The 18666-nt window shown below is 31.4% G+C and overlaps 2 protein-coding genes and 1 long non-coding RNA gene across 3 annotated transcripts; all 3 read left to right on the top strand.

Annotated features, from left to right (window-relative positions):
- Positions 1-551: 551 nt before the first annotated feature.
- Positions 552-3280, top strand: LOC145334960 (uncharacterized). The gene is made up of 4 exons (XR_013885064.1): positions 552-614; positions 978-1036; positions 1241-1299; positions 3109-3280. It is a non-coding gene; the product is annotated as an uncharacterized LOC145334960 (long non-coding RNA).
- Positions 3281-3422: 142 nt separating this feature from the next.
- On the top strand, positions 3423-3979 carry LOC145334959 (ubiquitin-ribosomal protein eS31 fusion protein-like). Its single transcript, XM_080180597.1, has one exon. It carries the CDS (start codon positions 3463-3465, stop codon positions 3928-3930), a length of 468 nt encoding a protein of 155 aa, XP_080036723.1. The 5' UTR covers positions 3423-3462; the 3' UTR covers positions 3931-3979.
- A 108-nt stretch (positions 3980-4087) lies between these two features.
- Positions 4088-5513, top strand: LOC145334958 (uncharacterized). The gene is made up of 2 exons (XM_080180596.1): positions 4088-4176; positions 4462-5513. The coding sequence occupies exons 1-2, from the start codon at positions 4102-4104 to the stop codon at positions 5143-5145; spliced, it is 759 nt and encodes a 252-aa protein (XP_080036722.1). The 5' UTR covers positions 4088-4101; the 3' UTR covers positions 5146-5513.
- The last annotated feature ends 13153 nt before the right edge of the window (positions 5514-18666 follow it).

Below are 18666 nucleotides of genomic sequence, written 5' to 3'. Positions count from 1 at the left end.
TATGCACATGCGCGCATAAATGAAAAAATTAAAATTTAAGATTTATTAGGTTAATTCGGTTATTTTAGGTTAGGTTAGGTTATATTAGGTTCAACTAACTTATTAAAAATTAAGTTTCATTGATGCATGCATGCCGCGTTACTTCTCAAATAGTTAATCATATCATCATACAAATAAAACGGAACAGCTAGTCGGTGCTTTTAGTATGTATTGCATGTAAAATGATCTACAGAATTTAGATATACAATTTTTTTTGTAGACCTCTTATTTTTGAAGTAATATAAATTTTTTATTAAATTAAGTTGGTTTTAAGGTACTAAATGCAACAAAAAATATAGTAAATTGCCATTATGAACAAAAATAGAAGATCTTTAATTTAAAACCTTACTTTTAATTCTGTTGAGTAATTATTTAAAAATCTATTTTGTTGAACCCTGTTGAATCAAAACTTTTAACCTGCGGAGCTCTACACGAATGGGTTAAAAAAGTTAGGACACGTTCTTTAGGAAAATATATGTATTTTAGAGATATTTATGAACATATTTATTATTTTAGTTATAGAGAGGCTTTGCTCCTTTGAGTAACTTAGCCTTGGTCTTATCTTTAATGTTTAGGTAAGTGTTATATGAACACAGTAATAGTGTCTGACTAATTATGACGTAACAAAAAATATTAGCCAATGAGAGGCCGTTATTGACCAATGGTATAATTTATAGTGGCCTCTCATTAGCAAATTTTTTTTGTTACGTCATAATCAGTCAGACACTATTACTGTGTTCGTGTTATATTGTTCATTTTTACAATTTATATTTTAACAATGCAGCTACTCTATAGCAAGATTTTGCCCTGCCTTTCCTCTGTTTTACTTAATTTAAAACTTTTATTGGCCTTTGAATTTCTAAATCTGACAACAAATAATATACAAATATAAAGAAGATTAAATACATAGGCAATTTTTAATATGTATTTCATTTTAGTCAAAGAGAAGCCTTACTTCTTAGAATGACTTAGCCTTGGTCTTATCTTTAATGCTGAGGTAAGTGTTAAATTATTCATTTTTACAATTAGTGCAGCTACTATTAAGCAAGGTTTTACCTCTCTATTCCTCTAAATAGCTGTTTTACTTATTTTAAAACTTTTAATGACCTTAGAATTTATAAATATGACAACATATAATATACAAAAATAAAGAAGATTAGATATATAAAGTAGGTAATATTTGATATGTATTTTATTTTAGTGAAAGAGAAGATTTGCTCCTTAGAATAACTTGGCCTTGGTGTTATCTTCTGTGCTTAGGTAAGTGTTAAATTATTGATTTTTTCATAAGTAGCGCAATACTCTTTATCTAGACTGTGTACCTCCTTCTGTTTCATTATTCCCTTTTTACACTTCCTTGTCAATAAAAAAAAGATCATATTATATAGTATACTAGGGGCTTTGCCCAAAGAGGTAATTAAAAAAAATTAATTAACCTGCCTAAAAAATGATATGAGTATGAATCATTTCATCTTTTATTACCTACCCAGCGGAAAAATTGTGAATGGGTCGCCAATTATTGCGAATAAATTGCTAATTCACAAAATATATGCGTAAAAAATTCTTTTAAAAGGGGGGGAAATAGGGGAGGGATTTTTTTAATTAATTTTTGGGGGAAAGAAAATGGCATAAAACCACCACAGGACCACTAGGTATATTCCCTGAAGATTAGAATCCATTCGGTTCAGTGGTTACCGAGATCTTAAGCTTCAGACGGACGGACAGACAGATGGATGGACAGACATCATTCTACTTTGTATTATAGATATACAGTATACGTTACAAAAAATGACCGGTCTTTAAAATGCTATTGCCCCCCTTAATATAAAGTTTTAACCATATTTTTTGTGTGTGTGCTCTTTATACATATGTATGCTTGTGTTTGTTGCGGTCAATGAGATTAAAGAACATTTACCCACATTTGACAGGCTATGAAAGAAAATATTCAAAATGTCAAAAATCAACCAAATATGTATTTTGAGTGAATTTTTTCCTTCCTCTACTGAAGCGGTCTCACTAAAAGTTGTCTCAGCTCTTTGATAGTTGAGATATAAAGCTACCAAGCTAGGATAGTACACTGAGATACCACAGTGAGAGGTAATGGAAGACAAAACTCTAATATCTCAACCCTAGCTCCACTTATAGGGAGCTAAAGTCAAACCAAAGACTCATACCTGGAGTCCTGAAAATCGAAAATGGAAAATGTCTCGATTCTAGCCTATAAGGGGCCCTAAGGGTACTCTAAAGTCATTTTAGACTATGGGTTCGAATGGTAACTGCTTTTTATTCCTTCTGCCATCACCAAAAAGCTAAAGAACTTTTTTCTAGCCCTTCTGTGGGCTGAGATCTAAAAATTGGGCACCCTGGGCACAAAGCCCAAATTTCATTGATTTTGAGTTCTTGATGCATGCTTTTTGTGCTCAAATGACTTGTATGAGAGCTAGGAAGCTGAGTAAGGTGTCTATAGAAGCAGAATTTTATGCTTGAGATAAAACTCTGAATAACCCCTAGGCTAAAATTAATTTTACTATGTGATTTTTGGGCTTAAGTAAAATTCACTAAAAATAATAATAGGTTGAATTTTGGCATTTTGAATTTTTTCTTTTATAGCCTGCCGGATGTCGGTAAAAGTTCTTTAATTTAACTGACCACAACACACACAATTATACATATATACAAAAAGCACACATACAAAAAATAGGGTTACAACTTTATTAGATGGGAGGCAGGAACATTTTAAAGAGCGGTCATTTTTCGTAACGTATACTGTATAAGAGAAACGTTTCATTAGATTCATTTAAAGTGCATTTTGGGCACTGATAACCCCACACCCTATTTGAAAATAAAGGGGGAAGCCAATTAAGTATTAAATATTACCCAACCTAACCTGACTTACAGAAATGATCAAATGAAAATCTACCCTACTGTGTTTAAAAGCTAGTAAATATATTCATTAACTATTGACTATGACTCTAGTGTTACTTGAAATGATGGGAGTTGATTTTGACCTCCCATTTTTTTATTTTACATAATTGGATAAAATATTGTAGTAAACCTCTTCAATTTTAGGCAGTTCTGTTGACAAATCTGGTGAGAGTGCAACAAGTATAGAAACTAATGGTACAGATACTCCAGCTTTACTGGCTACCTCAACAACAGCTGGGAGTGCTGATAATATGACTTCCAATCCTTCCAAGAGTCTCACAACTTACCATTTTACCTAAAGAGAAATTATCTATGTCTGACAGCAACACTATTAGCTACAATTTAATTCTTCTTTACACAGAAGCTTCTTATACTTCTTGGGTAGAACTATATCTCCTATGGGGGAAATTGAGTCTATTTTACAAAAGTTAACGAAATAGTAAAAATAGTTTAACTTTATCATTTGCAATAGGAAGACATAGGAATAGTGTTTTCATCATGCAGATTTTTGTCAAGACCCTGACGGGCAAAACCATCACCCTTGAGGTTGAGCTCAGTGACACCATCGAGAATGTGAAGGCTAAGATTCAGGATAAGGAGGGAATCCCCCCTGACCAGCAGAGACTCATTTTCGCTGGCAAGCAGCTGGAAGATGGACGTACCCTGTCTGATTATAATATCCAGAAGGAGTCTACACTTCACTTGGTCCTCAGACTGAGAGGTGGTGGTAAGAAGCGTAAGAAGAAGAATTACACCACCCCTAAGAAGATCAAGCATAAGCACAGGAAGGTCAAGCTCGCCGTCCTCAAGTTCTACAAGGTTGATGACAACGGCAAGATCAACCGTCTGCGTATGGAGTGCCCTGCTGAGGCCTGCGGTGCCGGTGTCTTTATGGCCGCTCACTTTGACCGTCAAACCTGCGGCAAGTGCGGTCTGACCTTTATGTTCAACAAGCCTGGTAACTAAATTATCTGTGTTTATCATGTGCTATTAAAGTAATAAATACTGCTCCAGTTTACCAGAGCAATCAAAGATTTTAAAAAATCAATTTTATTTTTATTGAAGATTAAAGTGTTTATTATAGAGAAAGATAAATTTTTTTTTCTCGTATATTTAATCTGATATTTATTATTAGAAATGGAGGAATTAGGCAGTGAAACTGAAATGGATGAAAACACTGGTTGTGCAGCTCCTGGTGGTGAAACTAAAAAGGTTTGTATTTTGCATTTTAAGAGTGCCTAAATTTGGAATAAGTCTTTAAAGATATACAAAAAAAAATATTTAATTTACTCAAACATTCAAAGTTATAAAAAAACGAAAATATCCAATACTTAGTAAAAGATATTCTAAAGATGCAGGTATGATTCTGCATGCCCTTATCCTCATTGTCTACAGGAAACTATGTATGTCTCTTCTGTCCACAATTTTCCATTTTTAAACTTTTGTGAATATCTTACACCATTTCCATGACCATTTCTTAACTTATGATACATTTAGAATGAAGTTAAGAAGGGGTCTACAAATCCTTCCAAGTGTACAAATGCATGTGGACTACAATTTGGAGTATTCTCTTTTTCATCCCAAGATTCTCAATCATCAAATTTAGCTAAAGAATATGGTGAAATGAGTATAAACTTTCAGGGCGCTGCAGGAGAAGAACACAGAATTAAAGTTAAAGATAAGATTGATCAGATAAAACAGAAAGTTGCTGATTATTATTATGATCCAGACTGTAGGGTTATAGCTATTCCAAATCATTTTGTAACACCCAAGAAGCCAACTGTGTTAGGAAAAGAGGGCAAGCAACAGCAAGATAATCAGATTTTGGATAAACATCTTGAGGAATGTTTACATCATGAGCTTGTCAATGCAGCAAGAGAATCAAACTTAGAAGCTTTTATATTCAACAGTTTTCAATCAGGTGATTGCATTCAGCAATTAATTAATAAGGGGAAAGAAATGAGAAGAAAGAATAAATATGCAGAAATGAATGAGCATGAGAAAAGAGTGATGGAGATCCTTGACATTAAAGATTATTCAGATAAAGATCTTGAGTCTTGTATTGAGGAACATTTAAAGTGGAGGGAAAATCCGTTGGAATTTCAAAGCCCACAGAACTGGCTGTTTAAAAAGGAATGTTATATTTCATTAGCTTTCATCTTAGTCCCAATTAAAGTTTAGCTCCTCTTAAAGGGACTGTGAACGAGAAAATTTCTCATCAGATTATCAAACCTTAACATCATTTCATTCATATAATCTCAAATACAGGGCAAAACTGTCTCTCGTTTCTTTAAAAAACGGCTTTTTCCGCCGATTTTTACTATGTCCAAGATTGGGGAAAAAATTTCCGGACTATATAAATGTGCAGTTAATTGTCTTTTTTTCCTTCTATAGCTAAACCTAAACTTTTTGACATAGTTCTCTATTTTTCCTAAAAGCTGACTTTAAACATAATCTTTGCTTTAAACCAATGTATAGTTACTTAGAAATTGATAAAATAAGCAATATTTTTTATTGAAAACCAAATACAATAACAAAGCTAGAAACAGGTTTTTTTTATTAGTATCCAAGTAACTTTAGATTACACATCTCTCGCCCACCTTTAATTACAAATTTGTAAATAATAAAGGTGCAATATTTTTTTATTTATAAACAGTCTGATAAAAGTTTAAGCTAATTCTCCAAAGTGGGTTATTTATTGTCCAACACAATAAAAAGGATATTATTATTTTAAATATCCTCTGAGATTCAACCCTTTGTAGACAGTGAGGTATTTTTTTGTCAATAATACAAATTTAAAATAGATCTTTATTACCTATTTACTACGTTATAAATAAAGTTAGAGTATAGAGGGGTCGATGGTATATGAGTATATAGAACTATGGCAAAGACCTATTAACACATTCATATAGCTCGAGAAATATGACAGCTTGGACCCAAGAATGGCCGAGTTTTATACAGTATTTTTCATTTTTAGAAACAATGCCCTAACTATAAAATTAAACATGCATTTGTGTTTGTACTAAATAAATAATGGATATATCTTAAAATTAATAAAGTAAACAAAACAATTTAAGTGTTGTCAAAAAATAATAAAAACCGTAAAAATCTGGACTTTCTGTAAGATATTTTCCTTGCATGCTGCTTACAAATACAATCATTTCGGAAAGTAGATTTCATTACCAATTTTTAAAAATAGCAATATTAAGTTTCAAATTAAAAGCAATATAGGTTTAAATTGTTTTTAAAATTATTTCCTTATGAGGGGGCTTTAAAATTTTTATCCCTGTACTAGAAAGATAACTTTCTTCCTTTCCCCTTTCCGAAATATTAGAACTGTCCGTAGCTCCTATGTAAATCTGCTGCGCTTGTCTGTTTATATGTTATATTTAGTAGTGAAGCTACTCTATAATTCACTTTATCAGTAAGTCCGGATTATTTTTCAATGAATTTGTAAATAAAAAATATTCTGTATTTGCCTTTTATAAACGGATTTTACATCCTAACAATGTGTAATATGTAAATTATTTTATATTTTAGCTCTTTTATGACTCTATACATGCCTTTCTCTGCTTTTTACATCAGCAACCAAATGTATGTAATCATTTTCAATTCCTGAAAATCATAAAAATCTGTACATTGCTATATTTTCAATATTTTATTCATTAAATCAACTGATTTTAGAAAGACAATTTTTTTAAAATGCTGCTACACTTGATATTATCATCCTTGTTATAATGTATTATAGTATTTGAATAAAAGGATTATTATTTTTTGTCAAAACTTTTTAACTAGCTTTGTAATAATGACGTTTAAATTCTGTTAAATTTACTGATAATTATCATCTAATAATTCATCGCTTATTTTCAAGGCCTTACTATTCTAATTATATATACACTAGTGGCTACCCCCTCGCCTCTAGGGGCACTGGTAGGAGGGGGAAAGTTGACATCATCCCATTTTAAATTTGAGTTTCAAATGAGTTTTAAAAAATAGTTAAAAACCTTCCCAGGACCTATAAGAAGCTTCACTGTAAAGGGGAACAATATCGGTTCAGCGGTTAGCGAGATCCTTCAGGACAGACAAAAAACGCTAACTACTTTATATAATAGGATTATTATGTTTAATAAGAAAATTCCGACATTCGTTCCAGTTTATTATTTTAAAAAATTAGCTGTCTTTGAATTAAATATTCAAATAAAATAACACAGAACAAACTGGTTTTGAATACAAAACACAAACAAATTAATGGAAACACTTTTGAAAAGATAGCATTGAAATTAAATGATAAATATGCTCTTAATTTTTACAAAAACTAGGCAAAACATTTATTTTTTGTTGTTGATAGCAATATCTTATTCTTATAGTCCCATTTATAAATAGCTTTACAATAAAATCTTTTGATTTAATTGTTTCAACTCTTGTACAATTGGTCAGATGACTTTAATTAATAATAAAGGTCCCCCAAATCCTTATACCAACAAGTTGGTGATTTGATTATTTCTTCAAACCTTATTCCAATGACAGCATATGAGCTTTCTAGCAGCTAAGTGAGAAAGCAAAATTTATATCGATAAACAACCTTCTGCAATGGGTTAGGTCTTTGAATAAAGAATGTTTGTAGCTATCTGTTTATACATCTATACTCTAAATTTATTACGTTATAAAAAACTAATTGGCAATATTATATCATAAAATAAATCCTTAACAGTAAGTAAATTGTTTCAACTATATATGACAAGTTAAATATTCCTACAAACATTATAAGAAACAAAAACGTTCAGATTTTCATGTTTTTTCCTTTTTCCCTCCCAAAATACCATAAAATCAAGGCATTATTCCTGGATATTTTTTTTAATAGGACGTTTTTGGTTGATCAGTGTAGTGAAATGTGCTTAGAAAATGTTAAGATTTGATAATCAGATGAGAAATTTTTACGTTCACATTTCCTTTAAACTTCTACTTTTAGGCCATCATCCATTGGAAGATATTAGGGGTAGGGGGAAGATATAAACAGGAGTTTGAAATTTTTAAAAATGTATCAAAGCAATTTACTTAGCTACCATATCCCTAGAATATAAAGGGCGAGGAGCAGAAATGGCCACCTCTCTCATTTTTTCTTCTATGCAACATACAGACCCAAACCTCTATGACTTTTCAAGTTGGGTAATTTGTGACCTTATATTATTCTGGTTTATAGTACAAAAAGATTGTAAATATTAATTTTAATATTTGTGGCCTCCACTCTTGGTCTTTCTCTCTCCTTTTTAGATATTTGTTGAAAGAGAGAAATAAAATTTTATTGGTTGCTGTTGAAGATACATGGTTAATTCATTTTTAGATGATTTCACAATACCTAGTTTTCTTGTCCATCAAGTTTTAAGTTTTTATGTTTATGTATCTGTACTTTCCTTGAGTATCTCTGAAATTTGATTTTCTAGGCTACTATTCAACATTAGTTTTTGGTCTTTTTGCATAAAAGATAAAACATTTGTTTAAAATAAAAATATCAAACTTAAAACCCCTCCCCCCTTATCCTTATAATAAGTAACAGGATGTGTGTTTGTCTCTCAGTTTGTTTGTAGTGAAGGATCTCGCTAACCGCTGAACCAATCAGGTTATCCTTAACAGGGTAGCTTCTCATAGGTTTATAACTTTTTTGGGGGAGGGTACCACTACCCTCCCAAGAGAAATCACAAAAAGTCAAATTTTTTCTCACTATTTTACGTAAAGAGTTCATCACAGCAGATACATCAACGCAACATAGACATACTTGCAATATAAAAAAAACATTGAAAGTGCCACTAGAGGCCTCTAGGGGCGTAGCTGCTAGTTTTATAAAAAGTAAAGAAATAAGGGGAAGGGAGAGGTAGGGTGAAAGGAAAATTAATGAAAAAGAATATGAATGTACAACAAACAACAATTATTGGTAAAGGGGACAGGTAAACATAAATAAAAAAATCCACCTATATTTTTTTCTAATAAATTGAAAATAAAGAGATGGGAGTGATTTTTATTTGTTTATTAGGTTAGATTTTATTGGGTACTGGGTTACCATGCAGGGTTAGATCAAAATAGGTATAGGTCTTTTACACAGGGTCCCCCTGCAGGGGTAGGGAATAGGAAAAAACCTACCTCTTCCATTATATTCAATTAATTTTTAAAGTAAAGGTGTTGGGTTGCACAACAGGAACAATTAAGGAAAGCACTCACCTCTTTGGGATTCTCCTTGGCAAAAACTTTGTTATTTTAGAATAATTATTTCTTGAGATATTTTGAACTTTGACAATATGTTAAGATATATTATCTTTATTAATCTTTTGTCATTTCTTGATTTTGGCATTTTCTTAAAACATGAAATATTAGCATTGTAAATGTTAGGTGTTAAAAAAACATGGTTTTAAATACAATTCAAGTCTCAAAAAAAAGTTGCTGAAAGCCAACAGTCTGGTATACAGAATAAGACTACAAAACACCCAAATACAGATCAGTCTTCTTCTAGTCCAAGTCCTAAAAGAAAAAAGTTTGAAAACCAAACTTATCACACAGAAAAAATTAAAGAATGCTACTATAGTTTTGAAAACAAAGTCCTAAAAAATATTCCTGAGGATAAACTTGAAAACTTTTATAAATATCAGTTTTTTAACATAAGTATCCAAGAAAACAAAACTGAATGGGACACCATCATGATAATTCCTAAGTATAAAGCTATTTTCAATATAGAGGTTAAATTTGGACCTAAAGATCAAGGAGATAAACTCAAACTACTTAAAGATGCTTCAGATCAAACAAGACAGCACTTTTCTTTCATGCAGAAATTATTTGGAAGAATGCTTCCCAAAGATTGGGTGTTTGTCAGGGCTGCATGTGTTCCACATTTGCCTATTGATGAAGAAACCACAAAGCCCTGTGTCAACTGTCAGCAATTTTTTCTACAAGATGTTGATGATGTAACAACTTGGTTGAAGCAGATAATTGATCATAAGCTTGTTACATCTGATAACCATAATCAAGCAGTATATGAAAATCTTGTTGCTGAACTGATATATCACATTTCAATAAAAGAGTCCAGTAAATTTGATAAACTAATATCAGATCCATTGACAAATAGCAGAGAAACTGAGAAAGCATTAACAGGACATTCTGATGGAATATCAACAGATAATAATGTTCCTGTTTACATGCTCAGCAATGAACAACTGCAAGCAGTACACTCAACTGCTAAGTTCCTTATCATAGATGGTGACTATGGTACAGGGAAGACATATGTTTTAAAAGAAAGAGCAAAAAAGTGTGCTTCTGGTAATCTCAAAGATCAAATATTTTACATTGATTTAACAACAATAACAACTGACCCAGATGGAGGACTCAGTTTTACATCCCAAACATCTGTTATGGATGAAATGGCCAAGGTAGAGTTCAAATCTTATCCTAATGTAAGAGTTGTTACAATTAAAGATCTAAATAATAAATTTAGACCTTCCCTTGCTATTAAAACGCGTGAAGAAATTATGAATTCAATAAATCATTTCCTCAGAGACAATCTTTGTGATCACCTATTTATTGATGAAATGATGATTGGAAGTTGTGAATTTCCTGACTCTGTGAAAACAATTTGCATGACAATAAAAGTAGATGAATACTCTATAAAAGAGAAGAAAGAATGGTTAGAAACTATGATAAAGAATCACAATGCTCTACATTCTAATCTTATAAATGTTCCATGTATTAATCTTACCAAGAACATGCGAAACAGTTACTTATTATGTAGGTTTTCTGAAGCTTTTAATTCACAAATATCTCCTAAACTTCCTGACAATAATGTCATTGGTAGGCATAATTATTACTATCATAATATTCATAATATTTCACCTGGTTTGTTAGCCATTGCAGCAGTAAAAAAATATTTCTCTCTTGAACCACAAGAAAGTGTAGTTGTTTTAACAAACAAATTTGACTTCAAACTATCAGACAGTTCTATATTTAATATGTTAAGCAAAGAATTTTCCTCAACTAGACCAGTTGTGTCAGACTTCAAAGCATATATGAACAAACCTGAAGGAATATTAGTAGCAAATTTCCATCAATTCCAGGGTGCTCAAGCTAGGAACATTATCATAATAGATGATTATTACAATGCTGGACCCTTCATAAGAAATATGATACTTAGAGCAATGTCATTTGCAATTTATATTGCAACAAAGAATATTCCTACAGGAAACAAAAATGGAGTAATTAAAGATGATACTTTACATGAATATATTTCTCCTGATAGAATAGCTATAGATTGTCATCAGTATCACAACAAAGATAAAAATAATATTAGTGCCAATTCTATGGCAATATTAGATAGGTACAAACTATTGGACCAGGACGAGGGCATTATGATTTTCACTTACAAAAGAATTTCTAAGAATATAATTAGAGAGGCAAATACAAAGAAGTTTCTTTGTTTAACTATAGAAGAAAGAAAGAAACAAGTTGATGAGAAAATTGAATTAGAAAACAAAGAGCTTTATGAAGAGTTGAAGAGAAATATTTCTAAAAAATATGATGAAATATCTTGGAGCTACCATGATAAGTATATAATTAAAGATCTAGTAAACAAGCCAAGACATATCAATTATATCAATATCAATAAGATATCAGAATTTCATTTCAATCAAGCAATGAATATTATTATATTTGCTGATGAAAATGTTGGTCATAAACATGGATTTGCAGCTTGGGGAAAAGAGTATGATTTAAATTATTCAGATAATAAGACAAGCATAGATGTTAATGTGAGTAATAGAAACAGAAATAGATGTGAAGCACATTGCAGAGATGCAATATGGAAAACACAACCAAAGTTTGCAATAGTTGTTCATGATGGTAAAATAGATACATTTAGTCAACCTAAAGAAGCTCTCAATCTAATGAAGGATGAAAACTTAGATGAATACATACCTGTAGAGAACACAAACCTTTTGACAGAGAAAGAACATACAACAAAAGAAGTAGAACAAGTTAACAAACCTTCCAATCAGTAAGAAAATACAAAAACTGTATTATTCTTTAATACCAACTCTACATATATTCAAGAAAAATTTGTATATACTGTAATTTTTTAATGATAATGTATTATATAATATGTATATGAGGGAAAAATAATAGTTCAAAATTTTTTTTCTTCTTCTATATTTATGACTTCCATTACTCTATAATTTAGTTTGTTTGCAAGTTTTTAGGTATTAAAGTTCTATTAATTGTTTTCATTTAATGGCATTTAATTCTACTTTACATAATTAAATTCATATTTTGTGGATTAGAAGTTAAGTGATTTCAATTAAAGGTTGCGAGCTTTTTTACATGACTATATTCAACATAATTAATATTACCACTGACAATCTTGTCCATAGGTAGCTTCTTTATATAGATCATTAGCTTCATATAAAAATCTTACTGTTTGATATTATAAGATAGATGTTGCGCCCCTAGCATCTAGGAACTCTATAAAGAGGAGAGAAAGCTGAAAATAGCTTGACACCAACCCAAGATGCTTAAAAACTAAATAGGCTAAAACCATTCTGCTAAGAGAGAACTCAATGTATTCAGTGGTAAATTGAAATCTTAATCTACAGACAATAAAAACCATACTACATTATATAATAGGATGAGACACAAGGACAATTAGATAAATATATTTATAGGTAGTGCAGCAATAACAAAATAGTAAATATATCTATAGAAATAACATGATAACAATGTTCATGAAACTCTCTAAATATATGATTTAAATGTTGACAAGTCCGTAAAGTTGTCAATGAGCAAGGGAGATGACTCAATGAATCTTTACATTATTTTAAGGTTTAACATGTTTTTTTTTAAATCTGTTATAATAGCTTTGCAGTTCACAAGATCATAAAGTACATAATCTCATCAATTACCTCTTATGATTGAGGCTAATGTAAAACACACCCTAACATCAAGCCCAACAACCAAGGATAACTATAGAAGCCATATATTTTCTTTTTTTTGTACAAACACCCGGGCTATTAGGTTAAGTAACACCCAACAAGCAACCAACTCTTTGATTGCATAACCTTTGTCTGGAAGTCTTCAATGTGCATGCTAATGAAGGTTGCGCCTGCTTTGGGCCAAGACATTCCTTCTAATTTGTCTATTAATGTCACGCATCTACAGCAATAATTTTTTAACATCTTTAGTTATGATGTAGTGTTAAGACAATTGATTATTTAGAGTACATACACACAGATATCATGTTATTTTAGAAGGTAAAGAGTGAAATGATTTGTAAATAAATATTTTTCAACAGTATAATATAATTAGATATGAATAGAACAAGACTGATTGACAAGGCTATGGTTCCAACATAATAACTTAAAGATTGGTAGCTGCTGAATTTCTTTCTGCACAGTGTCTGTTTGCACACCAGTAGTACTGCAATTTGAAAGGTTTAGTAATCTGGTAGAACCAATTATTAATTTTACCAGCCGCAGAAAAATCTTATAATTTGATGCGGTAAATAACTATTATTTTTTTTTTAATATTCACGCAACCTCTTTATGTCTAAAAATGTATGAAATATCCAAAATAGCCTAAAGCCTACCCAGGATCAAAGATAGGCGATACTGTAAACACTAGATTTATTTTCTAGCTATTTTTGAGATCAAAAGTGACAAACCACTTAATTTTCATTATCACATAAAAATTTCTTTTTATCTAAAATTGTTTAAAATCTAAAAAGCAAAGCTCTAAATTATTAGGGTCTGTGCGTCCGTCAGTACATTTAGGAATGTTAGGATTGCCCTGATGATTCCTGTAACAATCATATACAATTTAAAAGCGAATTTATGAGCAAATTATTTTCAATGCTCATTGAGGTACAGAACAGTGATAAAGAGATAAGCAATAGCTGATAAATTCACATTTAAATCCCCAATGATGATGCACAACATAACCCCTTATGTAGATTACAATTAATGCTTAAAACGTTTGAACACTCAAGTTGATGAACCAACGAATAAGAAAATGTTAGTATAAAACTTTGGGTACAAGTGTAATAAACAAACTGCCCAAACTAGGTAAAGAATATTAATTAATAGATCCAAACACATATTTCTTTAGTTGCAGAAAAGCTTTGCTCCTAGGAATTATTTGACCTTGGAAGCATTTTCTGTTGTGTTTAGATAAGTTATAAAATCATACAAGTAGCGCAGCCATTCATAAAAGCGAAAACTTACCAGGAAAGACAAACAAAAACAAATGTAATATCAATGCTTATTTTAGAAAGATGGAAAAAAAATAATGCTAGTTATTCTTTGGGGGTACTTAGTAGCCCCCTCAGGGTAAAGGAAAAAACTGCCCCCCCCCCATATATTCAATTAATTAAAAATGTTACCTAAAAGGGGGGGGGGGGTCTAAACTCGCACTTTGAGTGAAATCACCAAAAATTCTGTACCCCAAAATTGTTCACATTTTCAAATATTTATCATCCCACACACAACTAAAGGCTTTGCTAAACTGTCCGTCGCAAGGTCACAAGCTAGTTGTAAGATAGCTACGCTCTTGAAAAACAAGGATGAAAACATCAGGGTAGCGTTGAGCACTAAATCATGGATTGATAAATGGAAGTTATACAGCAGATGTTCAGTTGTTAGAATGATAAAAACGTATTTAAAGTATAAATTATGACAGACAGACTGACAGACCAAGCAAATTATATACTGGGGGATGATTAATATTAATGGAAATCTTCACAAATAAATTCAACCGTCTATCTTGAACAGAAGCCATGAAATTTATGTTTTCCCGTTTCTAACTGACGGACATTTCGATTTATAGAGAAGATTTGCTTTTATTTGACCCTTTCATTGCAGGTACCTAAAGGGATAAGACAATGGCCAATAAATTGATGTACATCTCCAATGAATATAGACAAAAATACCCATTTTGTAGATAACAAATAGTGGTTGAAACGTTTGAACACTCATCTTTATGAACCAACTAATCATAATTTACTAAAGTCCCCAAAGTTGTTAAATCAACGAATAAGAAAACGTTATTATAAAACTTTGGGGACTAGTGTAATTAATTGCCCAATGTCCCCTCTCTCTCTCTGCCTTCATGGACACAAATAAATATATCTACATTAGTAACTAAGCATCATACTATAGACAGTTTTCTGCGAATTTTAAAATGAAAATTTATGAGCTTTTACAATTTTTCTTAGACCCAAGGGGCTGCAGACCAGGGCCAACAAAAATGGACCAATTTTAAGATTTTTTTACATTCATGGAAAATTCTCTCTAATGCGATGTTATACATGAGTTTTCAGTATCGGACTAGGTGTGAACTTTTACTCATTTTTGAGTTTTCTAAATTAGAAATAAATACATTAACACTTTATTGTTCTCTTCAAATTTTCTGGATAAATCTTGTTTTCATAACCTCTCTTAAATTGAAATAATTTCCCATTGTGCCATCCCTGTATCCCTGGGAATTATTCATGTTAAGAATTATCAAGTAGAAATTTCTAGAAACTCTAGTCCCACCCATTATTATAGGAAGTGTTATGTTTATCAATTCTACAATCATTCTAGTATATTAGTTGTTCTAATCAAATACATACAATACAACGTTTTTCTGGGTGAGACAAGATTTTCATTGACATTCATATTTAGAATTATTATTGACCATGAAATATTTTTACTTCTATTTGAAATATATTTATTAATCTGTAATTATTTGAATTGTAATATCACGGCCCACTTAACTTATTGATTTGGGAGGGTTACCCCCTCCCTTCTTTTCTCCTCTAATATTTTCTTTTCTCATTTTCTATGCTTTCCCATTACAGAAAAAGTAATAGTTATTTCTTTCATCGTATTATAAACGGCTTTCCGCGGATATAGAATGTACAATTATAAGATTAAAACCAGTTTTTTTTAAGCCCTGAGGTGCCGAAGGCACAGGCTAAAAAAAGTGGTTTATATCTTATGATTGTACATTTTTATATTCGTAGAAAGCTGGATATAATACGATGCTAGACATAGTTTTTTCGTAAGGATGAAGACCGGTTCCTATCCACCGGATTTGAATGAATACTAGAAAACTAATTAAAGTTGGTGAGTTATTTCTCCAGAAAAGTTGAGATATCCTCCCCCAAAATTACAAAAATAATAGCATATCTTTAATTAAAGAAATAACTGTGATATAAGTGTTAAAGAATCTATTTTTAGTAGCGAAGCTACTCTATAATTTGAAATGTCCGTATGTCCGTCTGTCTTAGTTTGGGCTCCTATAAAAGATAGAAGGCTGAAATTTTTTGACAACATTCCCATTATTAAGGAGCACAATTAACTATAAAACATCAATGGCGGTTGGACCGCTTTTTAGCAGGTTTTAGGCTATTTTTGTATCTTTCACATTTTTCTCCATATCTTTGGTGTTTATGGTCCGATTTCCAAAATTTTTTCAGTTTTATGTATCAAAATTAAATTTCCTGTCGTTTAAAGAAAACAACTATGACGGTCAGACTGCATTTAAGCAGGTTTTAGGCTATTTTTGTATTTTTCAAATTTTTCTCCATAACTTTGGTGTTTAAGGTCAGATTTCCAAATTTTTTTCATTTACAGATATCAAAATTAAATTTCCTGGCAAATAAAGAAAACAACCATGACGGTCCGACTGCCTTTTTGCAGGTTTTTGGCTATTTTAAATTTTTTTCCTTATTTTTTCATATCTCTGATGTATATAGTCCAATTTTCCAAAATTTTAAGTCAAGGATATAAAAATCAAATTTCCTGTCGTTTTGAGAAAACGACCATGGCAGTCAAACTGCCTTTTAGCAGGTTTTTGGCTATTTTAATATGTTTTACATATTTCCCCATATCTTTGGTGTTTTTGGTCCAATTTTAAAACTTTTTGGGGATATCAGTATCAAACTAATTTTCCCATTGTTATGAGCATCTTTTATGTAATTTTCTTTGACCTTAATCATTATACAAAATATGTGGTTTATTTATTTTCTTCAATAAATCTATTCTCATCCATTATTTTTTGTGCTTTGCTACTTATGGATGTTGTCATCCTTGTTTATTACTGAAGCTACTTTATAATTTGTAGTAGCGAAGCTACTCTATAATTTGAAACGTCCATCTGTTCGTATGTCTGTAAGAAATGTTTTGGGGAAAACGTGATTTTTTCAGCTTCTATAAATGATAGAAGGCTGAAATGTCTTTACAACATTCCCATCATAATGGAGCATAATTAAGTGAAAGACATCAATAGCTGTCAGACTGCTTTAAGCAGCTTTTCTGCCGCTCTTATTTTTCAAAACTGATTTTATCGGCTCCTGAAAAAGATAGAAGGCTGAAACTTCTTGTCAACATTCCCATGAATATGGAGCATAATTAAGTATAATACATCAATAGCGGTCGGACTGTTTTGATAAAGCTTTTTAACCGCTTATATTTTTTAAAACTAATTTTCTCGGCTCCTGTAAAAGAGAGAAGGCTAAAACTTTTTGTCAACATTCCATTCAATATGGAGCATAAATAAGTATAAAGCATCAATAGCTGCCGGACTGCTTTTAAGCTGCTATTTAGTCGCTTTTACTCTTTGCAACAGATTTTCTCGGCTTCTACTAAAGATACAGACTTTGTTAGGTATCTTTATATAAACCTAGCTTTTGTTTTGGAATTTCTAATTACGTCTTTTTAAAAACGAAGCTTTTCTATAATTAGGGTCAGTCCATACGCCCTTCCGTCTGGAAATAATAACTTTTTATGTATGTCTAGGTATGTTAAAATAGTCCTATAGATTTCAAACTTTGCATGGTGTTTCCTGCAGTAGTTATTACGATATAGAAAGCATATCAACTCTATAATCGTAATCAGAATATCCGTACGCCCATTTTAAACATGTTGATTTTTAACAACAAATTTTTATGTCATAAAAGAATCCGATTGATCTGATTTTTTAATAATGTTTTCTATGATAACAAAGTAAATGTTATAAGCGTAGCATCTCTATAACCAAGTACTAAACATGTAAGTATGCCCTTAAACATTATTTAGAATTTAATCAGTTTTAAAACAAGTTCAGTTTTAATTTTGCTTCGACTGTTATTCATAGATATTCTGATTATTTAATTCTGAACTCTACAAGTGTTAATGTTTGTTTGTTCTACCGTTTCAGAGCTTCGCTTTTATGGAAGTTGGCATCCTTGTAAGTTGTTATATTATTGACGCAGTTACTTTAAAACACTCCATATATTATTTCTTGGATGTTGTGTGGTATTCGGCAACCGTGAGCCATGCCTATGGCACCCCTGACCGGGGTTCGGGGAAGGGCCACAGGCCCTCCCCCGAGTCCTGGGGAAGGGGTCTGCCGACCCCCTCCCTATGCCTAAAATTAATGATTGAATCTGACAAGCTTTATTATGGTTAAGCTGCATTGTTAATTCCCCCCACCCTCTCCAGGGATGGGGGATCATTATTGCCCAAACTGACTATTGTAGGTGTATTATAATGCTTTTATGTTATGATTATTTATTCCTATCTGTGTAGCTATTGTTTGTTGTATATAACTTTAGTAACTCTTAGACCTTCAATAAAGGAACAACTGAATAGATGCTGTTTGTTATTTAGTGATTGTTAGAGAAGCGTAGCTTCTCTATAGTAAGGTGTCCACGTC

This window comes from Acartia tonsa, chromosome 13 (genome assembly GCF_053477335.1).
Source record: "Acartia tonsa isolate MP-2025a chromosome 13, ASM5347733v1, whole genome shotgun sequence".
Lineage (NCBI taxonomy): Eukaryota > Metazoa > Arthropoda > Copepoda > Calanoida > Acartiidae > Acartia > Acartia tonsa.
Note: the sequence above shows the minus strand (reverse complement) of the source record. Positions and strands in the feature narration are given on the sequence as shown.

Coding starts and splice junctions, on each gene's coding strand:
- LOC145334958 (XM_080180596.1), top strand. CDS start 4,102: ATGGAGGAATTAGGCAGTGAAACTGAAATGGATGAAAACACTGGTTGT. Junction 4,177..4,461: donor CTGGTGGTGAAACTAAAAAG/GTTTGTATTTTG, acceptor TGATACATTTAG/AATGAAGTTAAGAAGGGGTC.
- LOC145334959 (XM_080180597.1), top strand. CDS start 3,463: ATGCAGATTTTTGTCAAGACCCTGACGGGCAAAACCATCACCCTTGAG.